This window comes from Muntiacus reevesi, chromosome 15 (assembly GCF_963930625.1).
Source record: "Muntiacus reevesi chromosome 15, mMunRee1.1, whole genome shotgun sequence".
Lineage (NCBI taxonomy): Eukaryota > Metazoa > Chordata > Mammalia > Artiodactyla > Cervidae > Muntiacus > Muntiacus reevesi.
The window spans coordinates 53,164,795-53,190,520 of NC_089263.1; the positions used below are offsets into that span (position 1 = coordinate 53,164,795).

At 37.8% G+C, this 25,726-nt stretch overlaps 1 protein-coding gene and 1 pseudogene across 4 annotated transcripts in view; one reads left to right on the plus strand and one right to left on the minus strand.

The window, feature by feature from the left end:
* The window catches only part of TC2N (tandem C2 domains, nuclear), a 52,351-nt gene that overhangs the window by 22,891 nt on the left and 3,734 nt on the right, over positions 1–25,726 (minus strand). Inside the window, exons 1-4 of one of the 4 annotated variants that reach the window (XM_065906348.1) lie at positions 20,474–20,552; positions 11,227–11,420; positions 7,894–8,016; positions 6,315–6,548 (exon numbers count right to left, since the gene is read on the minus strand). In XM_065906348.1, coding sequence (XP_065762420.1) covers positions 6,315–6,548; positions 7,894–7,960 — 301 coding nt within the window. In that variant the 5' untranslated portion in view covers positions 7,961–8,016; positions 11,227–11,420; positions 20,474–20,552. Of the gene's footprint in view, positions 1–6,314; positions 6,549–7,893; positions 8,017–11,226; positions 11,421–17,446; positions 19,036–20,473; positions 20,553–25,726 lie in introns of those variants that run through there. The other 3 variants (XM_065906350.1, XM_065906351.1, XM_065906349.1) reach the window with 3 other exon arrangements.
* On the plus strand, positions 1,215–6,299 carry LOC136147132 (ribosomal biogenesis factor-like; annotated as a pseudogene).

The following is a 25,726-nucleotide window of genomic DNA, read 5'->3' on the forward strand; positions in this document are numbered from 1 at the left end:
ACATAAAATAAAATTTTTAAATGTTTAAATTACCATCTTTTAATTATTTTTATCCTATCTAAAATAGAAACCACAGTATAAACAAATATTTTCTGAATTAAGCTGAACAATAAAACAGGTGGCTTCACACTGAGTTCAGAAAAGAAAAATAACTTATTTGGTTTTTTTTTTTTTTTTAATTTTTTAATTTTTCAGTGGGTTTTGTCATACATTGATATGAATCAGCCATAGAGTTACACGTATTCCCCATCCCGGTCCCCCATCCCACCTCCCTCTCCACCCGATTCCTCTGGGTAATATACATGCTGTTCTTTCGAAACATCCCACCCTCACCTTCTCCCACAGAGTTCAAAAGTCTGTTCTGTACTTCTGCGTCTCTTCTTCTGCCCTGCATATAGGGCCATCATTAACATCTTTCTAGATTCCGTATATATGTGTTAGTATGCTGTAATGTTCTTTATCTTTCTGGCTTACTTCACTGTGTATAATGGGCTCCAGTTTCATCCATCTCATTAGAACTGATTCAAATGAATTTCTTTTTAACAGCTGAGTAATATTCCATGGTGTATATGTACCACAGCTTCCTTATCCATTCATCTGCTGATGGGCATCTAGGTTGCTTCCATGTCCTGGCTATTATAAACAGTGCTGCGATGAACATTTGGGTGCACGTGTCTCTTTCAGATCTGGATTCCTCAGTGTGTATGCCCAGAAGTGGTATTGCTGGGTCATATGGTAGTTCTATTTCCAGTTCTTTAAGAAATCTCCACACTGTTTTCCATAGTGGCTGTACTAGTTTGCATTCCCACCAACAGTGTAAGAGGGTTCCCTTTTCCCCACACCCTCTCCAGCATTTACTGCTTGTAGACTTTTGGATAGCAGCCATCCTGACTGGCGTGTAATGGTACCTCATTGTGGTTTTGATTTGCATTTCTCTGATAATGAGTGATGTTGAGCATCTTTTCATGTGTTTGTTAGCCATCTGTATGTCTTCTTTGGAGAAATGTCTGTTTAGTTCTTTGGCCCATTTTTTGATTGGGTCATTTATTTTTCTGGAATTGAGCTTCAGGAGTTGCTTGTATATTTTTGAGATTAATCCTTTGTCTGTTTCCTCATTTGTTATTATTTTCTCCCAATCTGAGGGCTGTCTTTTCACCTTACTTATAGTTTCCTTTGTTGTGCAAAAGCTTTTAATTTTCATTAGGTCCCATTTGTTTATTTTTGCTTTTATTTCCAATATTCTGGGAGGTGGGTCATAGAAGATCTTGCTGTGATTTATGTCGGAGAGTGTTTTGCCTATGTTCTCCTCTAGGAGTTTTATAGTTTCTGGTCTTACATTTAGATCTTTAATCCATTTTGAGTTTATTTTAGTGTATGGTGTTAGAAAGTGTTCTAGTTTCATTCTTTTACAAGTGGTTGACCAGTTTTCCCAGCACCACTTGTTATTATTTGGTTTTGAAGTGAGATCTTATCCTCGTACTCTGGTTCAAATAACTGTGTACAATCCAAGCCATGTACATAGGCAGAGAGGTGTCAAGAGGGAGGTGTGATCTCAGAGAGCCTTATAAGAAGCCTGTAAACCTTATAAGCCAACAGTTAAATCATTCAGCACATAAGTACTACTACAAAAGTCTTTTTATGGTAACAAGAGTAGCACTGTCAACAGGAGTAGCATAAAGATGACTCTACCTTTATATGCTATCCCTAAAAATGAATATTCTTATTTCATTTTTCCTTTATAAGTAAGTCAGTGAAGAATTTCAATTTTCCTCTTAAAAAGATATTATATTTAAAGTTCAAGATTAATAACTCTCAATTTATAGAACCACAGTGCTATAGAACTAAATGTAAAGTAGCATAACTGCTTATACCTCTCAAAAGCCCAATTAAAAATTTCAGAATTTATTCAAATGCATTCTCTTAATGGATAGGTAGATAGACATGTCATAAAGCAAATATAGTAAAATATTAATAATCAATCTCTGTTATCCAAGCAGTAAGATGCAGTTAAAATCAGATCCAACAGCAAGTACACAATGCAATATAACAAATGTCAAATATCTAAAACATGATTTTAGTCATTATTGATAGTGGTGCACCCTATATTCTCAAAATCTCTGTATCAGCCCATCACTCACACATTCATACATACATACAAGAGATACGTATTTGATTTCTATAATTCGGCACCAAAAATGCTTTATTGACTCATTAAATAAAGTAATTTTCTCTCCAATATACTAAAAATCAGGTGGATTTATCACATCTTCATTGAGCCTATAATTTCAGTATAAACCAATTTCTCATTCATCCAACTCAAAAAGTAATGTTTTCTAGTGATACAATGAAAAAAAAAACACAAAAGAAAAACTATCACATACTGTCAGGTAGTTATTTCTTACTTAGCTTCTGATAATGAAAATAATACATAAAATATCCTATATGTCTAAGAATAGAGAATTTATTAAATAAATTTTATAGTACTTCAATATGATTTATCCTTTACTATTGAACCATTAAAATTTTCATGATATATGATACGAATAAAACAGATTACAAGGCCATTTATGTGGTTTACTCCAAATGCTGTTAACACGTACAAGAGAAAGATCAATTGATCAGGGTATACTGTGAATCAGAACTTTTAGAAACTGTTTTGGAGAGACACTGCTGATATGTGCAAAGCAGGGTATTAAAGCTGATATGTGCTAAGCCAGGCTCGGGGTTCATCTTTCCTTGCTTCTTTTTTAAAAATTATCACTTCTGCCAGACCCAACTCTCCTGTGTATGCATGGTGTTAAGTCGCTTCAGTCATGTTCAGAACTTTGTGGCCCTATGGACTGTAGCCCGCCAGGTTCCTCTGTCCATGGGATTCTCCTGGCAAGAATACTGGAGTGGGTTGCCATGCCCTCCTTCAGGGCATTTTCTCAACTCAGGGATCAAACCTGCGTCCCTTAGGTCACCTGCATTAGGCAGGCAGGTTCTTGACCACTAACACCACCTGGGAAGTCCAACTCTCCTGTTCAGTTCAGTTCAGTCGCTCAGTCGTGTCCAACTCTTTGCGACTCCATGCATCACAGCACACCAGGTCTCCCTGTCCATCACCAACTCCCAGAGTTTATTCAAACTCATGTGCATCAAGTCGGTGATGACATCCAGCCATCTCATCCTCTGTCGTCCCCTTCTCCTCCTGCCCCCAATCCCTCCCAGCATCAGGGTCTTTTCCAGAGTCAACTCTTTGCATGAGGTAGCCAAAGTATTAGAGTTTCAGCTTCAGCATCAGTCTGTCCAATGAACACCCAGGACTGATCTCCTTTAGGATGGACTGGTTGGATCTCCTTGCAGTTCAAGGGACTCTCAAGAGTCTTCTCCAACACCACAGTTCAAAAGCATCAATTTTTTGGTGCTCAACTTTCTTCACAGTCCAACTCTCACATCCATACATGACTACTGGAAAAACCATAGCCTTGACTAGATGGACCTTTGTTGGCAAAGTAATGTTTCTGCTTTTTAATATGCTATCTAGGTTGATCATAACTTTCCTTCCAAGGAGTAAGTGTCTTTTAATTTCATGGCTGTAATCACCATCTGCAGTGATTTTGCAGCCCCCCAAAATAAAGTCTGACACTGTTTCCACTGTTTCCCCATCTCTTTCCCATGAAGTGATGGAACCAGATGCACTGTAGATAACTATAATAACCAACCAAAAAAACAAACAAAATACCCTGAAGGCACTAGAGAGTGAAAAAAAAGTAGTAAGGATTCTGAACAGTACTTCAGGGCAAAGGGGAATGGCCACCTTATTTAATGACTTTTGGCCTTTGGGCAGACCAAAACTGGCACTATATGGGGGGGCGGGGGGGACAGATAAAATTCCAGTAGAAAATCCAGTCTTTCTGGCCTGAAGAACATAGGGCAGAGTACAGGGCAACCACAGCTGCTAGAAATAAGGTGGGAATCTTAGAAAGGAGAAAAACCCAAATTCTGTGATTAAAAGTCTGCTCAAATATCTGGCTGATCCCTGAACCACACATGTGTGTATAGACTCCCAATAAGGATTAAAAAAAAAATACTAAGCTGCCAGATAGCAGCTGCCACCAAAGGCACAGAATCTCCCACACAGTACAACCAGGTTAACTGCCTGCTAAAGTTAAGGAAGGAGGAAGGAAAGGAGGAAGGGAGGAAGGGAAGAAAGGGGAAAAATAACTGTCAAGAGTAATATAACAGATTCCAGAGTCTCCACAACATGACATCCAATGTCCAGAATACAATCCAAAATCACTCCACATACAAAGAAATGGGAAAATGTGACTCATTCTAAAAAAAAAACAATCCACAGAATTCAAATCTGGAAGACCCAGATGTTAGAATAGTACACAAAGATGTTAAAATTCAAAGAAATAAAAGAAAATAGGTTCATGATTATTGGGGTTGGGGGCAGAAACCACAGAAAAATAGAAACTATGAAAAGAAGAACCAGATGTAAATATAACAACTGAAAAATATATCTAAAATTAAAAACTCACTGGATGGGCTTAATGGCTGAATGGAAATAATGGAGGAGAGAGACAGTGAACTTGAAAATAGGTCAATATTACCAAACCTTAAGAATACAGAGGAGATGCGAACATATGGCGTCACCTGGAATTTGAACAGCTGCACGAGGCTACCAGAGATGATGGCCAAGAACAAACTAAGAGGGCAGAAGTCCAGGAACATATTCCAAATAGCCAGCCAAAAAAGCTTTAAGGTTAAAAATAAAGCAAAACCAGCTACCACTAATCTTAACAAGATAAACACTGTGAATGATCAAAAAGCTAACAGAGTGAATAAACCTTCAGAGACATACAAAAGGAACTTGCACACTTCTTAAAACTTTTCACTTGAACCTCTGCAGAAATAGGTGATTCCTCAGCAGTGTCATGAAAGCAAACCAGCTAATATTGATGAAACAAACTATAAGATTAGTGGTTCAGTTGTAATACACTGATGATGCATCAAAGTGCCACAAAAGAACAATAAATTAAATGTTTTACATTTTTAAAAAAGAATAGAGAGGAGGGAAAAAAAAGAAGCTTCATAGACAAGACAATATCACAAGGTCCAACATATGTGTAATTGGTATCCCATAAAAAGAGAGAAAGGATGGGGCAGAAAAAGTACTTAGAGAAATACTATAGATCTTGATGGGAGGTTGGATCACACTGGTATATACATTTGTCAAAACTCAACAAACATACACTTACAACTTGGGCAGTTCGTTTTGTTTAAAGTTTATGTCAAAAGAAGGAAACTATAAACAAATGAACTCTAGTAAATGATATATATACTTAAATATTTAGAGAGAAGCATACTGATGTCTACAATTTACTCTGAAATGCATTCTCCCCTTACCCTCAAAAGAATGACTAATGGTTAAGGAAATGGATAGATAGATATGTGATAAAGTATATATAGTAAAAATGTTAATGACAGAATCTATATGGTAGATATACAGGCATTCACCATTAAGTTCTTTCAATTATTCCATATGTTTGAAATTTTCCATAATAAAATTTTGAGGGAAATAAACCATTGTGACTGTTTCAATGAACTAAAACAATTTCTAAAATATAAGTTACAGGTTGCTTCCTTTATCTTCCTTAGTCCACTGGTCTCTAGAATATCAGCCAAAATTCAGTCAATGAATATACCTCATTCAAGTGGCTGTTTAGAATGGGAAGTGTATTTAGACTGAGAAGTATAATAATGAAAAAGAAGGGAAGGGAGAAAGACTACTTCATTGCTTCCTTATTTCTCTTTACACTAAAATTTAGAAAATAAAATTTCCTATATTTATTGACCAAAACCAGAATAATTTCTCTATTTTCTTCTTTCTAAATGTGTGAAGGAAAACTGACATACTACAATTATATTACTCCTTTAAACAAGAATACTAGAAAAAAAAAGAATACTAGAGTGGGTTGTCATACCCTCCTCCAGAGAATCTTCCCGACACAAGGATCAAACCCCCGTCTCCTGCATTGTCAGGTGGGTTCTTTACCACTAGTGTCACCTGCAAAGCCCTAAAAGAGGCCAATTCTACATACAAATGTGTTGACTGGTGTCAGATATCATAATGGGACTTTTCAAAAACACTGTGCACTAAATTCCTCTACAGAAGATGCAAGACATTTTAAAAAATGAAATGTCAAATTTGTACACAAAGATATTTTATATCTTTATATATATATAAAAGAGCAAGTTAAATAACAGCAATAACAACATTTAAATGCTGCATGTTGATTTTTAAATCCTCCCATTTTATTGTTTACCTTCTAGTTCTTCCAACTGTGAAGGAGTTCCTTGAGTCCTGGGCTGAATATAAGATAACTTAAACCTGGGCACCACAAATGGTACTTCTTTGCCATCAGATGGTAACTTGGAAAGTAAATAATCCTCAGAACAGCCAACCTGAGGCTTTATAGAAACAGAAGTCAATGGGGGTATAGAGATAGTAGTATTTTGACTATGTGATACTGCTGCTTTGAAGTCTCTTTCCACAGATACTGCATAGAAAAGAAGAGAAAAGAAAAGAGAAAAAAAATCACAAATATGCATGGAGATTTATGCATATAACAATCTAAACCTAATGTGCTTTGGTACTTATTTAACCATTTTAAAAGAAATTGTTGACACATAAACTACTTTTAGGTCTTATCAAGCACTCTGGAATCTACATTAATTCTGCCTAGCCAATATTTGAGAAGTTAATATACTACTACCAAAGTGTATTAACTTATCATAATGGTAAAAGCAGTTTCTAAAGAATCTTATTTCCACAAAAGAGTTCATAGATGGAAATCAAGTTAATTTTGTAATTAATTTCATAGTGTTTTCAAATAAATACTAATCTAGTCATTTAAATAAAAATACTGTCAACAAAACAATTCTAACCTAATGGTTAATTTCAGCCTTAAATAAAAGCTACTTTGAAAAGAAGCTAAAGGTCTCCACATACAAAAAATCTTTACTAAACCACAAAATAAAATTTACTTTGACCCTAGTGTAATATCAACTCCCCTATGCTAGCTTCTGTGACCACTTTTGTTTATTACCTTGAAAGATATGTGATTCCTAGGCTGTGTGACTTAGGATGAAGAAGTAAGAAACATCTAGAGCTAATCTTTATGTATAATTAATACTGTCTATAGACAGAATGAAAGCACAAGTACTACTCTGATGGAATTTATGAAATGTTTTTTTGCGAAAAAGAAGCCTTCATACTCAAATATACTAGAAAGGTATGCTTTAGACTAAGAAATATAAGAAAGAACCAAGACAAATAAAGTTCCAGTCATAACCTTGAAGGGCTGAGAAAACCCATGCAATAGCAAGGGAAATCTCCAGGAGTCCTGGATAAGTGTGGCTCTTGATAAAGTTACAGGCTTCTTCTCTATTGGTCATTCACTCATTCATGGAAGGCACATTTTAAAGCATTGTTCATAAACTGGAAATTGTCTGTATTTAAATTAAAACATTTGCCAGAGTATGTTATTCCCCAAATACTTCTCTCCCTACTTTTGCTCACACTATTTCATCAACCTGTAACATTCATGTCTAATCCTCACTTTCTCTTACTTCCTTCTTCCCACTTGGCTTGCTAAAATCCTCTTCAAACTTCCATACCACAGGCCATCTTCTTGTGGTAATGTCCTAGAGTGTCTCTTATGTTGAACTCATCTTTCTCTCCCCTCTGCTCCAAGGTACTTTCATACTAGCTAGTGTGTCTCACATTTATGTTTCTGACCCCCTTGTAAAGTTAAAAAATACATCTCATTTACATTTATATCACAAAACGTCACAAATAAAGATATTAAATAAATGCTGAAATCAAAAAGAAGCGAAACTCACAGTTGTGTTTTTCTCTTCCACCATAGAAACATCCTCTACAACAACTCTTTATAAATTCTGTTGCCATTACAGTCAATCTCCAATACCCAGCAAAAGATACAAACTTCCGATTTTAATAGTAAACTGTTGGAAGAATAGAAAACAAGTTAATATGATCATGTGTAATGTCACTAGATATCATTAAATAAATCATATTATCTATCTTTCTAAAGCATAATGAGGGTTCTAAAGCAAAAAAATTGTTTAGAGTAAGAGATTTTTTTGTTCCTTTGCGTAATTCTATATAATTTAGGTTCCTTCTAAGTTATTAAAATAACATGCTTAAAAATTACTAAATGAACAATTTCAATGCTAGATCTGGAAAAAAATTCCACTCTCAATTTTCTCTTTCAGCTGATATATCTAAATCAATGTCCAAATAAAATTTGCAAGAATATATGGCATTCATAAAAAGTGTGAGAAAAATTTCACTTCTTCCAAATCAATTCTGTTGGTAATCCAAAAGCCCTATGAGGGCTAATAAACAACTTCATACATTATGAGTTAGTTTAATGCAGACAAGTACACTAACAGAAAAATCTTTCTTAAACATACACTAACACATATTCTCTCTCACACACACACCCCCACATACACATATACACACATACACAAGTACACGTGCGCTAACTGAACCACAAATAAGATATACTGGAAATAAAGAAAGCCTGTTTTAAATTTACCAGAAACATAAAATGGTATACGAAGCCAATTGCCCACCTTTGCTTCAGTGACTTTGTTCCAAATGCATTCTCCTCATTTACACCTACTTGAACCAAAATTTTTCATGGGAAACTTCAAATGTATACAAGAGGAGACAAAATAGTATAACAAAACCCCTGCCACCTGGATTAAACAATGATCAACTTGTGGCAAATCTTACTTCATCTCACTATTCATTATGTTTTGTTCATCTTTCTATACAATTACCAGTCCTTTTCTTCCTCAGTTTTAGAGGATAGTTAAATATTTGAGAGACTAATGCAATATCCATAATGTAAGTGGTAAACATTCTTCCAGGCTGTCATTGTCTTTTCAATTTGATGATGATGTTTTCTGCTATGTAAAAAACAGGAGTGGGAGTGTGTCTATGTGTATATATAAACAGGCATATATACAAACATACATACGTATACAGGTGTATGAATACTGTACATCCCAGTAGTGTGTGAACGGAGTCCAATCCTATCTTCTCTCAAGTGATTATCCTAGTATCACAAACACCACTTATTAAAAATTCCATATTTTCTACACTCATTTTAGGATGCTGCTTTTATTACAGTAAATTTCCACATGCCTTGGGTTTGGGTTTTATAGTTTGTATTCAATTGATTTGTATTCCTGAACCAATACCACATTTTAAAAATTATGGGACTTCCCTTGTGGTCCAGTGGTTAAGAATCTGCCTTCCAATGCAGGGAACGCAGGTTTGATCCCTGGTCGGGGAACTAAGATCCCACATGTTGTGAGGCAACTAAGCCCATGTGCTGCAACTACTGAGTCCATGTGCCCTAAAGCCCATGCTCTGTGACAAGAAAAGCCCTCAGCTGCAACTAGAGAAAGCCTGCATGCCACAACAAAGACACAGCGCAGCCCACCCCCCAAAAAATTATAATGGCTTATGTTTCAATATCCAGTAGAGCTAGCCTTCCATTCTTACTGGTCTTCAGTTTCAAAATTTTCCTAGTTATGCTTGCTTGTCTGTTCTTACAAATAAACTTTATAATTTGTCCAGACCTAGGAATTAAAAGTTTGACATTTTTATTGAGATCATGTTATATTTACATATTATTTTAGGAAAAAACTGACATTTTTAGGATGTAGAGTCTTCTGATTCAAATTATCTGTTCAAGTTTATGTTTGTATCTTTGGGAGTTTTTATAGTTTTCCTCATAAGTTTTGAACTTCTGTTAAGTGTATGCCCATGAAATTTATTTGGCTAAATGGCACCTTTTCTTCCATTATATCTTGTAATTTATTTATTTTTTTTAATTTATACCTTTTTTCCAAGGCCCTTCTCAGTCTCAGTTTAGAGGATGCATTCCCTGACAAGCCATATCATACTAATTTTTCTCATCTTTAAACATCTAGTGAATTTTAAGTTTTACATTTTTCATGACATTTCATGACAACTGTTCTATTTCCCCTGCTAGAATAAAAACTTTCCTGAAACAAACAAAAAAAACTTTTCTGAAACAATATTGCACTCACTTTTGTACTTAACACTCAGAACCTTGTAATCATGCTGGGAATACAGCAGGAACTCAGCAAATAAGTAGTTGATAGACAATGAAACAATGTATAATAACTAAGTTATATAAAAATTGAGTTGGGAAGATCCCCTTGAGGAGGAAATGGCAACCTATTCCAGTATTCTTGCCTGGAGAATTTCATGGACAGAGAAGCCTAGCGGGTTACAGTCTGCGGGACCACAAAGAGTCGGACAAGACAGAGCAACTAACACCACATTAAAAACTCCTAACATGCTCATAAAACCACATTTCTGGACTTGTCAACTTGCAAATACTTTACATTAACTATGAGGGGAATGTGAGGGTTAAAAATGATTACTGCTTCTGGGAGAAGAGTTTTCAAAGTTGACACGGTTTTGAACCATCCAAAATGAACTGGAGGAGAGAGGGATTCTTATATAAATAAGAATAATGGAGCTAGAGTTTGTATGACAGACTACTGGAGAGCAGAGACGGGTACACAGAAAGAAGCACAAACATCAGTGGAAGGTCCTACGTAAGTATTCAGTACAGTACTGATCAGAGCATGCATGTAGAGAAACTGCACAAGACTGAAGGAAGACCACCAGAAAACATTACAAAGACCGTAACAACCTTTACTAAGGTCAGTAATAATGCCTGTCCCCACCAACCAAACTGGAAAAACCTCACACAGAATGCTGAGTAGAGGACTCAGAGAAGACGTCTTGCCTCAGAGGTGGGGAATAAATAGCCCTATATTAAAGACTAGTCTGACCTAACAAATCTTAACAGCAAGTCTCAAAAGGATCAAACTATTTCCAAGAAACTTAACTATGTCCCAAAGCAGAAAATAATTATAGAAATCTAAATATATATATCACACAAGGTAAAATTTACAATCTCTGGTTCGGTTCAGTTCAGTTCAGTTGCTCTGTCGTGTCCGACTCTGAGACCCCATGAATCTCAGCACGCTAGGCCTCCCTGTCCATCACCAACTCCCAGAGTCTACCCAAACCCATGCCCATTGAGTCGGTGATGCCATCCAGCCATCTCATCCTCTGTCATCCCCTTCTCCTCCTACCCTCAATGCTTCCCAGCATCAGGATCTTTTCCAATGAGTCAACTCTTCGCATGAAGTGGCCAAAGTACTGGAGTTTCAGCTTCAGCATCAGTCCTTCCAATGAACACCCAGGACTGATCTCCTTTAGGATGGACTGGTTGGATCTCCTTGCTGTCCAAGGGACTCTCAAGAGTCTTCTCCAACTCCAACAATCTCTGGTAGCAACCAATAAAAAATTACCAGACATACAAAGAAGGGGAAAAAAAATAATGCAGAGAAAAATCCATCAATTGGAACCAATACAGAAATGAACAGTTAAGGACCTCAAAACAGTTATAAGTGATTCTATATGTGCAAAAAGTTAAGTAGAAACTTGGAAGAATCAAAAAAAGACACAAACCAACTTCTAAAAATGAAAACTATAATGTCTGAGATGGAAAAAATACTAATGGCATTAAAAAAGCAGATTAGACACTGCGAAAGAAACAATAAGCACAGTGAGAACCCAAATGAAATACAAAGAGGGGAAAAAAAAGAATGAAAACAAAATGAAAAGCATATCTCAGACCCATGAAACAATTTTAAGAAGCCTAATATACATGTATTGAAATTCATGATAGTAATGAGGAGGCAGAAAAAAAATTTTTTAAGAAATAATACTAAAATTTTCCAAATATGAGACCTACAAAGCTCAGGTCTGAGAAATTCAACAAACACTAAGCTTAGAAACTATGAAGAAAATTATGCCAAGGCACATTTTAAAATGGCATCATACATTCAATAAAAGGCTTATATACAAAATATTTTTTAAAACTATTATAACTCAATAATAAAAAGAAAAGTAACCCAATTTAAAAAGGATTTGGACAGACACATCTCCACAAAAAATATACAAATGGCCAAAAAAGTACATTAAAAACATGTTCAACACCATAATTCATTAAGGAAATGCAAGTTAAAGTACAATGAGATAATACTACACATTTGTTAGAGATAATGAAATTGCAAAGACTGACCATTCCAAGCATGTGGAACAAATAGAACTCTCATTTTCAACTGGTGGGACTATAAAATGGTTTGGCAGTTTAAGTTAAACATACAGCTACCATATGATCCAGACATTTCTTTCCTAGGTATTTATTTACTCAAGAAAAAAGAAATTTTATATCCATACAAAGACTGATACATTAGTGTTCACAGAAGCTCTATTTGAATAGCCAAAACATAGAAATTATCAAATATCCATCAACAGATGCATAAACAATTGGGTATACCTGAATAACTAATCTGTGGATTGGTGTCTTTCCACCTGTACTGGTAGACTTTCCAGTACTAAATTCTCATTATCTCTTTAAATATGGTTTTTGCCCATTCTCTATTTCTTTTCTTTCAGGAACTCCATTCACTAAACTTTGTTAACTTCTCCTTCTGATTATTCTCATTTTCATGTATCTTAATCTCTTTCATATCTTCCATTTCTCTATCTTTGAGCTGTATTCTGAATGATTTACTCCGATCTATAGTCCAGTTCATTCTTTCTCTCTTGGGGTTTGCATAATTGCCTAATCTGCAGTTAAACTTAACAAATGAGTTTTGAGTTTTTATTACTGCATTTTTCATTAATAGAAATTACATTCAATTCCTTTTTCAACCAGTTTGGTACCTTTTCAGATTCCTGCTCCCTGCATATATTTTCAATTGTGATTTTTATTCAGTTAAATAGAGCCCATCATGGTTAGTTTAATAATCAATAACTAGTAATTACAATACATAAGCATTTGCAAGTTTTCCTCTAATTGTCCACTGTTTTTGCTGATTCTTGCTCAGGTTGTCTTATTTCCACTTGGTTATCTTTTACAGATCATCCACTGACCTCAAAACTTAACTGGTAGAACTTTTTTAAGTCAAAGATGAAAGTATACTCCTACAGAGAATTTGCATTTGTATATCATTTTAAATTCATGCCTTAACATACGACTTGATTTTAAAATGAGCAAAGGATACTGCTAATAAACACACAGAAAGGTGCTCAACATCATCAGTTATTAGGGAAATGTAAATCAAAACCTCAATGAGATACCACTTCACACACACTAAGATAGCTATAATCAAAAAGACAGAGAAAAGTAAGTGTTGGTGAGGATGCGGAGAAACTAGAACCCTCATATGTTGTTGGTAGGCGTAGCTGCTTTGGAAAATAGTTTGGCAGGTCCTTAAAACAAATATGGAATTACCACGTGCCCCAGCAATTCATACTTGTAGGTAAGTGGAGAATGAAAATATATTTCCTATGAGAATGGAAAACACATTTCCATACAAAAACTTGTATGCAAATATTCATAAGAGCCAAGAAGTGGAGATAACCATCAACAAAGGAATGGGAAAACCAAGTGTGGTATCATCCATACAATGGAATATCAGTCAGCCATTAAAAAGAGTAAAGTACTGATTCATGGTAAACATGAATAATCCTTGAAACAAGTATGCTAAGTGAAATAAGACACAAAAGGTATATTATATGATTTCATTCATATCAAATACCCAGAATAAGCCAATCACAGAGACAAAAGTAGATTAGAAGTTGCCAAGAGTTTGGGGAAAAGAAGGATATGGGGAATGACTATCAATGGTATAAGGTTTTTTCCTGGGGGTAATAAAAGTATTCTGGAATTAAGATACTGATGATGGTTGTACAACTTTGTGGATATATGAAAACCCATTGAATTATACACTCTCAAAGGTGAATTTTATGGCATATATATATATATATATATATATATATATATATATATAAAGAAAAAAAGATTTTCAAAAATTCACATATTGAAATTTTTTTAGACCACCAAAGTGATGTGTACTTCCCCCATAATCTGGTAGTTTTGACTGCCCAAGGACAGGTTTTTTCCCCACTTCTGTTTCACTTGGCATCCAGACAACTTTCCTTGCAGATCCCTGAAGGAAGTTTCATCCTTTCCATGACATCACAGACCTTTGGGATCCCAGAATTACGGGCAGAAGTCTCTTGTTAGCTAACCGTGAGTGAGCCCTGGACTGACTTCTAACTATGCCTTCAACCCTACAAATATACCAAATTCTTATTCAAATCTAATCAAGTTCCCCCAGTTGAGAAAATAGAAAATACCCTCAAAGCAAGTAAAGCTCAAGGGCTCCTACAGTCTTAGATTTCCAGCTTTCTCTTAGATTTTGGCATATAAAATTGTAAGTAATTTTTTAATACAGCTATTCTTAGCTATTTTCAGTGTGAAGGTTTTTCCAAATGCCTTAACTATATTCCAAAAGTGAAAATCCAATATTTACTTTTCAAGTTAAAGTTAACTCCAGTGAGTTAGGACAGGATTTGCAAAAACTAAAGACAGCCTGATATAATCCACAATAAAGTAGCTTCGGAAGTACTTGTGACCTTGGGTGACTATAGCAGATATTTAAGACTTAAATAACATATTTCTATATACTCTGATGAAAAGTTTACTTTAGAAAAACCATTAAACATTAATTTGAGTCCTAAAAGAAGCATGGGTAGGTGACTTGTCTTTTAGGTATGAAGGTTCTTTACACAACTAAGTAAAAGTAAGATTGCAGCAAGGATACACAAAGAAAGCAACAAAAGGATAGCCCAGAAACATGTGAACCTATGTATGGAATGTTGACATATGACACTTATAGATTATTGAAAGGAAAAACAGAATATTCAGTAAACGATGCTGGGAAGAGCAGATTACCCATACGGAAAAAAAATGAAACTGGATTCCTACTTCACACCACACAAAAATCAATTTCACATGGACCAAGGACACAGCTATGAAAGGCAACATTTGAAAGCTTTTAGAAGAAAATATCAGACTATATCTTTATGACCTCAGGGAAAGGAAAGATTTGTTAAACAAGATGTCAAAAGAGCAAACCATAAGGAAAAGCTTGACATATTCAACCACGTTAAACTACAAAATTAATGTGTCTGTCAAAAAGCCACTATAAAGAAAGTAAAAGACAAGCTACTTACTAGAAAAAAAGATATTTGCCACAAGCATAACTGATAAGGGATTAGTATACAGAAATCAACTTTTAAAAGACAAAAAATTAAAAACAGGCAAAAAACATAAACAGCTATTCCATACATCCGTAATTAAGGAAATGTAAATTAAACCTCACCATTTCTCACTTACCAGATGGTTGAAAAGAAAAAAATTCATATTATTACAAATATACAAATGTCTCAAATGTTGTTGAGAATGAGAACAAAGTGAATACTTAACACACTGCTTGTGAGAGTATGAACTGTTATAAAGCAATTCAGTATTATCCAGCAAATCTGAAGATCTACAACTCTACTCTGAGGCAAAAAAGCACAGGAAATTCTTATGCATGGACACAGAAAAACACGAACAGGTTTAACAGTAATAACAAAATAGTTTTTAATGGCAAAAAGCAAAATCAGATTTTAATATGAAGACTGAAAACACCCTAAATATCCACCAACAGGAGGATGGATAAACAGTTGTAAACTCATATAGTGGAGTGCTATGCAGCAAAAAAAGGAAATGAACTATAACACAACATAGATGAATCTCATAAATACAATTTTGTGCTCCTCCAAAACATGAAACTGAACAGTACATTACTTATGAATACCTATTTACGTAGTGAAGTGAAGTGAAGTCGCTCAGTCATGTCCAACTCTTTGCAACCCCATGGACTGCAGCCTAATAAGCTCCTCCGTCCATGGGATTTTCCAGGCAAGAATACTGGAGGGGGTTGCCATTTCCTTCTCCAGGAGATCTTCGCAATGCAGGGATTGAACCCAGGTCACCTGCGTTGTAAGCAGACGCTTTACCATCCGAAAAACCAGGAAAGTCCATAAGTTTTACTTATGTAGTAAAACTATACAAAAACTCAAGGAGCATAGCAAGAGAAAGATATGATCAAGGAGAAAGATACAACTATGGTTTAAAAAATATGTATTAGTCTATAGCATGATATAGATACAGGGCATGTATTTTATCTGTAGTCTCTAAACATGTAGATTTATCAAAAGTACCATTTTGCACATATGAAATAATTTTCATTTAAAAATTAACCAGGCACATGGCTGTGGTATAAATTATGAAAATATATAAAACTATATGAAGAAAATAAAAATTAACAATAACCCCATCATCCTGAGATAATGACAATACTTAAATAAACATACTTAAATGATGTGTTTTCTTCTACTCTCTAGTTTGTTTTGTTTTGTTTTGGCTTCGGTCTTGGCCCTGCAGCTTACAGGGTCCTAGTTCTCTGACCAGGGATCAAACCCATGCCCCCTAGTGTGGAAGCATGGAGTCCTAGCCAGTGGATCACCAGGGAATTCCCATTCTACTATTTTTGCTCTTTTTTTTCTTAAAGTTTTATTGAGGTACTGACTTAAGTGAATTGCACATATTTAAAATGTACAATTACATGAGTCAGACATATGTATAGAGAAGTGGAAACATCTTTATAATCAAGAAAATGAACATACCCACGAATACATTCATGGGACAGAGAAGCCTGGAGTGCTGCAGTTCAAGGGTTGCAAAGAGTTGAACATAACGAGCAACTGAACTGAACTGACTGATGAATTAATTCACCATCCCTGAAAGTTACCCCCTGTACATCCATCCCCTTTTCGTTCCCTTGCTGCCCCCTACCCTCAAGTAACCATTGATCTGTTTTCTATTACTTTAGTTTGTCGTTTCTAGAGTTTTGTCAGGTATAGTTTGGGCATAACTTATTCATATGCTTCACTTTAGTAGATATTGCCACCAATTTACACTTCTACCAGCCGAGTACAAGAGTCCAGTTGTTCCACATTATCAACACTTGTTTGCCTTTTCCATTTTTAGCCATTTTTTCATACCCTAAGAAAAATACACATAAAATTACTGCCTGAACAAAAAAATTAAACTCTCAATGAAGACTGAAGTTAAACTCAGAAATTTTCATCTAAGAGCATTTTTCCTTAAATACATGATAATAACTGAAGCAAAGGCCCTAACTGGTGTATGCCTCATGGATTCTGATTCAGCGAAAATGTCTGATACCTATATAAGATTTTTAGAAGAGTCATTGAGAAACACACTAGAAAAATCACATGACTTAAAAGTTATTGTTCACTCACTCAGTTGTGTCTGCCTCTTTGTGACCCCATGGACTGCAGCATGCCAGGCTTCCCTATCCATCACCATTTCCCAGAGCTTACTCAAACTCCTGTCCATTGAGTTGGTGATGCTATTCAACAGTCTCATCCTCTGTTGTCTCCTTCTCCTGCTTTCAATCTTTCCCAGCATCTGGGTCTTTTCTAACAAGTCAGCTCTTCACATCAGGTGGCCAAAGTACTGGAGGTTCAGCTTCAGAATCAGTACTTCCAATGAAGAGTCAGGGTTGATTTCCTTTATACTATTCATGGGGTTCTCAAGGCAAGAATGCTAAAGTGGTTCCAAGGAACAAGGGACTCTCAAGAGTCTTCTCTAACACCACAGTTTAAAAGCATCAATTCTTTGGTGCTCAGTGTTCTTTATGGTCCAACTCTCACATCCATACGTGACTATTGGAAAAACCATAGCTTTGACTATATTAATCTTTGTTGGCAAAGTAATGTCTCTGCCTTTTTTAATATGCTAAGTTGGCAGCATCTAAATACTGGAACTCAGGTGAAATACAATTCAACAGTTTGTTCAAGTGTGACTTTAACACCGACAACATCTGAACACAACAGATCAAAATACCACTAAAACAGTGTTCATAATTTGAATTGGGGAGCTTAAATATTTTCTATTCAATATGCTCAGATACTTGCTCTCAGCTACTACTTAACCAGCAGACAGGAACCATGCTGGGAGATGCTCTTTAACATAAATACATATTTAATATAAATATAACTCCTATTGGCCTTATATTCTTTCCAATCTGACCATAAACTCCCCTATACTCCACTACCCTATCACTTCTTCAAATCTTTGTGTATCAAAATAAGAATTCTACACTCATTATCTTTATTTCTTCATCTTCTATTTACTCCTCAAAGTCATTCAAATTTGGCTTCCATCCTTATCTTTTTATTGGATTGGCCAAAAAGGTCCTTCAGGTTTTCCTGTAAGATGTGGAAAATCTCAAAATTTTTGACCAACCCAATATTTAAACTATGCTTGTTGAGTTCAATGACAGCCTTCTAACTACCAAAGGCAACAGGCACTTTATCAGTTTCTATCTTCCTGATTCCTCTATCTCATTTGACTCTCAAATAGATTTCTATCCTTTATTAAAACTCTTCCTTCTCCTGGCTTTTATGACACCACTGTCTGTTAATTTGCTTCCTTCTTTCCTGAACTTGCCTCCTTGGTCTCCTTGGCTGTCTCTACCCATCACTTAAGTATTGGTATTTTCCATCCTTGGTCTTCCTCTTTTTTTTTTAATTCTACTTACTTGAATCATTTCTTACACTCTCACAAGAATAAGTATCACAAATCCATGGGTGGTTTCCAACATTCACAACTCTGATCCTGACTTTAGAAAATCCCAGTACCAATATACCTAACCGCCAACTAGACAGCTCTGCCAAAGGTCCAACAAGAATCACAAGTTCATTTTCTCTCAACCTGAATCAGTCCCTCAGTTTGTTAGTTTTATTTGTGAATACACAATTGTAATTCAAGTAGAGCCAATAAAATACAAGAGGAACTTAAAATTTTTGTTTCTCAAAGAGTCTTTTAAAAAAGAGCAAATTTTTATGAAGGCTTTTTTTCTCCAGACTCAAAGTCATTAGCAAAAGCTACAAAATATGTAATTAAAATATCTCAAATCCCCGTTCTCAAAGGCAATCAATATTAATAGTTTCTTCCAGAAAGAGCAACTTTTAACCTTGAAAAAGTCACATATCAAAATATTGAACTGGTAAGTAGGGAGTGTTGTTACTGTTAACTTTTAATGTTTCCAGGCTACTTATAACAGTATTTTTTTATAACAGTATTAATCAGGGAAAACACCTCTATCAAACAGCCTACTTGGAGGAAGAATCAGTATATTTTAAAAATGAAAGCAATTCTTTTACATGCTGTATTTTAAAGCAGCAGTCCCGAACTTTTTGGCACTTCTTGGCACTAGTGACCAGTTTGCTGGAAAAGAATTTTTTCATGGAGGTGGGGGTGGGGGGGGGCGGAGGGGAGGCAGGGAGCCAGGGGGGTACCCGGGGTGGTTTTGGAATGATTTAAGCATTTTATTGTGCACTTTATTTCTAGTATTATTACATCAGCTCGACCTCAGATCATCAGGCATTAAATCTCAGAGGTGGGGGGACACCTGTTCTAAAGGAATTAATTAGCGTTTATTTTGGCTTGGCATCACCTACCATCTGTGTGCCATATAGCCACGATTCAAGCGTAGTATTTTCCTGATCTAAAGAAAACCACAGTAAACAAACAAGAAGAAAAAACTGGAGGAGATAGAAGTCAAATCTAAAATCTAGCTAGGTAGATAATTCATATTTTCCAAAATGCAAAGCAAAGTGATATTTACCACCCCACCGCGGATTTAAAAAGTTTCAGAAACATCACAGATAGAAACAATTCTCTAACCAGTTCTCATCAGTTTTCTCCAGGTAAAAGAAAAGCCTTCTCTTCTCTCTTAACCCAGAGGCCACCCCACCCCTCCCCAGCCCCTGCTCCCAGAGCCGGTGGTCGGAAGCGCGCGCCTAGGGCAGGAAGTGGGGCACGCGGCTGGCTCCGGCAGTGCTGGGGTCTCCCCTCCGTCCGGCCCGGGGATCCCAACGAGGAGACACGTGAAACCAGCGGACCCACACAGCCCCCAGCGCTCCACCGGGCGAGTCCCTGCCTTCCAGGCCTCAGAGATCCCGGTTGTCGAGGAAACTTCCCTCAGGCCTGAGGAGAGCAGGCGTCGCTGAGGAGATTCAGGTACAATCCCCCGAGCCCCGAAATAGTGCGACTTTTTTTTTTTAAGTTAAAGGCGACCAAACTCTACAAAATAATAACTCCACACACAGCCTCCAGAGGCTGCGGGTGAGGGGGCTATTCAGCCGCCGGCGAGTCCCACCGGGTGGGCCCAGCAACGGCCGCCCGAAGTCACACAGCTCACCCGGGGCAGAGCCCGCGACCCCACACCTGAGCCCCTGGCTCCCTCCCCCGCCGCGTCCCCGGGGTCTCCACGCTTCGCTCTCAGGGAGTCCCCGCTTCACACGCCGCTGAGGCAGTGCCGCGCGGCCGCGGCCGGTTACCTGCTCAAGGTAGTGGGCGCTCTGGCGTCGCCGCCCGCGGGAATGTTGATTCGGGTCACCTCGCAAGGCCGCGCCCCGAGGCCCCGCCCCCGTCCCCTGAAGACCGCCCCGCCCTCTCTCCAGGTCCGCCCCGCCCCCTCAGGTCCGCCCCACCCGACCGGAGGTGCGCGCCGACAGCGCGGCATGGGGCGTGGCCGTCCGTCCCTGCACCTGAGCGCCCGGGCCTGCGCCCTCGGCTCCTCCCCTCGCCTCTCCCAGCACAGTTCTCAGATGCACCCTCTGGAAGGATCTACGATGAAGCTCAACATCTCTCATTATCAGAGAAATGCAAATCAAAACCACAATGAGGTACCATCACACGCCAGTCAGGATGGCTGCTATCCAAAAGTCTACAAGCAGTAAATGCTGAAGAGGGTGTGGAGAAAAGGGAACCCTCTTACACTGTTGGTGGGAATGCAAACTAGTACAGCCACTATGGAGAACAGTAATGGAGATTCCTTAAAAAACTGGAAATAGAACTGCCATGTGACCCAGCAATCCCACTCCTGGGCATACACACCGAGGAAACCAGATCTGAAAGAGACACGTGCACCCCAGTGTTCATCGCAGCACTGTTTATAATAGCCAGGACATGGAAGCAACCCAGATGCCCATCAGCAGATGAATGGATAAGGAAGCTATGGTACATATACACAATGGAATATTACTCAGCCATTAAAAAGAATTCATTTGAATCAGTTCTAATGAGATGGATGAAACTGGAGCCCATTATACAGAGTGAAGTGAGCCAGAAAGATAAAGACCAATACAGTATACTAATGCATATATATGGAATTTAGAAAGATGGTAACGGTAACCCTATATGCAAAACAGAAAAAGAGACACAGATGTACAGAACAGACTTTTGAACTCTGTGGGAGAAGGCGAGAGTGGGATGTTCTGAGAGAATAGCATTGAAACAAGTATACTATCAAGGGTGAAACAGACCACCAGCCCAGGTTGGATGCATGAGACAAGTGCTTAGGGCTGGTGCACTGGGAAGACCCAGGGGGATGGGATGGGGAAGGAGGTGGGAGGGGGGATCGGGATGGGGAACACATGTAAATTCATGGCTGATTCATGTCAATGTATGGTAAAAACCACTACAATATTGTAAAGAAATTAGCCTCCAACTAATAAAAATAAATAAAAACAAAACATGAAGCCAGGCAGGGTTTGGAGTGTGTTGAGAGAACAGAAGGGAGGTAAAAGACAGGGGTGTTTAGTGAGAATGCCACTCGCCTGAGGAACCCCCCTGAATAGGGAAAGAAGGAGCAAATTCTCTTGCTTGAAGATACTTCTGCAAGTAGAGAAACTTCTTGGAAGCCAAGAAACTTTTGTTTGTGTTACTGGTCTTTAGTGTTTATATCCTATTTAAAGTCTTGAGAAACAGCTCACAACTCTTCACTTTTATGACTTTACGTTTCCTACTGCTTTACCTGGTGGCTCAGTGGTAAAGAATCCGCCTGCAATACAGAAGACAAGGGTTCCATCCCTGGGTTGGAAAGATCCCCTGGAGAAGGAAGTGGCAACCCACTCCTGTATTCTTGCTTGGGAAATCCCATGAACAGAGTAGCCCAGCAGGCTACAGTCCATGGGGTTGAAAAGAGTCAGGCATGACTGAGTATGCATACACTGCTTTACCAGCAGCAAGTACCTTAGAAGGAATCCCAGAGGTATCCCCTACTTGTCCTGCCCCATTCTATGCTGGAATCCCATCTGGCATATTTGGCACAGTTGGCTGGCCCTTTTCTTTTTTGCCTGCCTTTCTGGGAATCTCTGTTCTTGGAAAGTTGTTGAATGATTTCCTAGATTTTCTGTTGACGAATGACTAAGTTTTGAGAGGCTGATGGATTGTAAATTGAAGTTCAGTTCAGTTCAGCCACTCAGTTTTGTCTGACTCTTTGCGACCCCATGGACTGTAACACACCAGGCTTTCCTGTCCATCACCAATTCCCAGAGCTTGCTCAAACTCATGTCCATCGGGTCGGTAATGCCATCCAACCATCCCATCTCTGTCATCCCCTTCTCCTTCTGCCTGCAATCTTTCCCAGCATCAGGGTCTTTTCCAACGAGTCAGTTCTTTGCATCAGGTGGCCAAAGTATTGGAGTTTCAGCTTCAGCATCAATCCTTCCAATGAATATTCAAGACTGATTTCCTTCAGGATTGACTGGTTGGATCTCCTTGCAGTTCAAGTGACTTTCAAGAGTCTTCTCCAACACCACAGTTCAAAAGCATTCAATAAAGGTAATCATTTTCTTTCTGGAGAGTAGTCTTTCTAAAAATGGGTTCTGTTCATTTCCAGGATCTAGATGCTAGAGTGGGAGTTAGGGTGGTGTGGGGGTGGGGAAGAGGATGCCTTGATACTGAAAACAAATTAATCTGGGGGAAGAGAGAATATAGCTTCTCTTCTTGAGTTGACAGGGCTTTCAAGGCCTAAGAACTGTGCTTTACTTTGTATCATCCTGTATTTCTCAAGTTTATTTGATTTGAAGAGTGGCAGAATATGCCACCCAAAATATTGGCATACTTTGGCATAAAGATTATTTTGAGGCACCTGAGAATCAGCAGTTGGAAGAAGGGTACTCTGAACTTCCTTTTTCTTTCTGAAAGCAGGAAATGGAACTCCCAAGTGAACAATGTCCTCCCTATACCATGAGGAAAGAAAAAGGCTTATCACCAGAGCTGAGAGTCAAGGAAGGGGGAAGTCTACACAAAGAAACTTTTTAAAGTAACCTTTATCTTTATATTCACTTCTCCACTACTAACTGCCCTGGCTCAAGTCCCTTTGTTGCCCCCCATTTTTGCTCCTTACTACTCTGTGTCCAATTTAGTATATAACTAAGTGTTTGGCTCTAACTGCTTCTTTGGGTCTTCATTTTTCTGTGGGTGCGCCCATGAACATGTAAAAAAAAAAATCAGTGTGCTTTGCTCCTGTTTATCTGTGTCAATTTAATTCTCCGTTCCAGGTAGAAACCCTGAGTGTAAAGTTTTGCCTTCCCTCCAGACCACACAACTCTCTTCGTGAGAAATGCCAGTTAGCATCCTGGGGCCTCAATGTCTCAGCAAACACACGTTGACAAACACTGCTTAAAAGTCCTGGAATATTCACTTCAGTAATTTTTCATTCTATTACAAATGTTTGCAGAGTTCTGTACTCTTTACACAAAGCTTTCACATGAGTCATCTCATTTAAGCCTCACAATTGTGATGTAACTGTTATCCTAGTTTTACAGCTGAAAATATTGAGGGTCAAACAAACAGTAGTTACTCAATTATAGAGTCTAGATTGACTCTGGACTTCAGACTCCAAGACTTTAAAAATATGTATTATATAAAGTGTGTAGGTAATTTGCTCTATTTAAGGATCAAATGATTCTGTGTGTATGTGACTTCACACACACACACACACACACACACACACACACACACACACTTTCTCTCTCATTTGACCCTTAAGTAGAGCACTTCTTTGGTTGGAAATCTCTGGATTCATGTGTTACTTTTCCAGGGCAAGGACCTTTACCTAGCTCTAACTCCCTGCAGCACCTGACATCATAGTGTAAGGCACAGAAGTATCACTTAAATGTGCTGGATGAACAATGAATGACTGGTGGGTCCTTCCCTGATGGTCCAGTTCATTTCAGTTCATTCGATCAAGTTGTGTCCGACTCTTTGTGACCCCATGGACTGCAACATATCAGGCTTCCCTATCCATCACCAAATCTCGGAGCTTGGTCCAATCCATGTCCACTGAGTCAGTCAGTGATGCCATCCAACCATCCCATCTTCTGTCATCCCCTTCTCCTCCTGCCTTCAGTCTTTCCCAGCATCAGGGTCTTTTCCAATCAGTCAGTTCTTTGCATCAGGTGGCCAAAATATTGGAGCTTCAACTTTAGCATCAGTCCTTCCGATGAATATTCAGGACAGATTTCCTTTAGTACTGATGTATAAGAATTCGCTCTGTAATGCAGATGATGCTCCCACATGCCACAGAGCAACTAAGCCTGTGTGCTGCAACTACTGAGCCCATGTGCCACAACTACTGAACCCAAAGAGCCACAACTAGAGAATCTGTGCACTGCAATAAAAGATCCTGTGTGATGCAATGAAGAGCCTGTGTGCCTCAACTAAGACTGGATGCAGCCAAATAAATAAGCAATCAATATAATCCTTAAAAAAAAAAAAAAGAAGAGTGAATGGTGAATGAATGCACAATAATCCTTCCTGAACTGGATGGGGTGCTTGGTTCTCTGATGACCAACCTTAGCAACCTCCGCACTGATGCAGAAGTCCCCAAACAAGAGCTCCCCAAATTGCTCCTAATTTTCTTCCATCTAATAAGGCTTATTAGAAGAACTTACTCGACTGACAGATAGAGTTTGTTGAAAACAACAAAACCAGTTCCTTTGTTTTCTTTGAAATGTTCCCCCTTCCTGTTCCGCTTTCAGAGGCAACGCTGCATTGATAATGTACAAATGGAGGATATAGTATACCTTTCTCTGTGACCTTGTGTTACCTCTTCCCATAGAATGATGGTGTTTGCAACATTCTGAGTGGGTTTTTTTTGTTTACTGTTTTTTTTTTTAATGTTAAACATTAATTTTTTTAATGTTTAATGTCCTTTTATTTGAGGCAGATGTAAGGAGAAACAGATTTAGGTTGACGTGGATAACACAGCTGCCTAGACTTTGCTATGCGTATTATTTCATTTGATAGAGACAAATCACTTAATCCCTGTCCTAATCCTTCTTCATTCTTCCTTCATTTAGTGCAGTTTATAAATGCTTTATGACTCAGTCCAGCCCTACATTGCCAGTCTCCCCTAAAACTAACCCCAGCATACATTTTTGACCTTCTGAATTAATTGAAATTCCCTAAGTTGCCAAATTTGCACTACTGTTCTCTTTACTTCCATTTTTTGTGTATCAACTAGTAAGTTCATGTTCATTCAGTATCACTTCTTCTGGAAGATGAAACTCCACAAAACCCATCTGAGAGTGAATTAGGTGCCCTTCCTCAACATTTCCTTCATAATCCATTCATATCAGTATCATGGCACCTACTCAATAACTGTGATTATTGGCTTTTCCCCTTTTTTCCTATCAAACTCATTCTATGTGAGTTACCAATAAACAGGAATTATAACCCACCTCCTTCTTGAGCACATACCCATAGCAGCACTCAAATATTCATTGAGTGAATGAAAAATA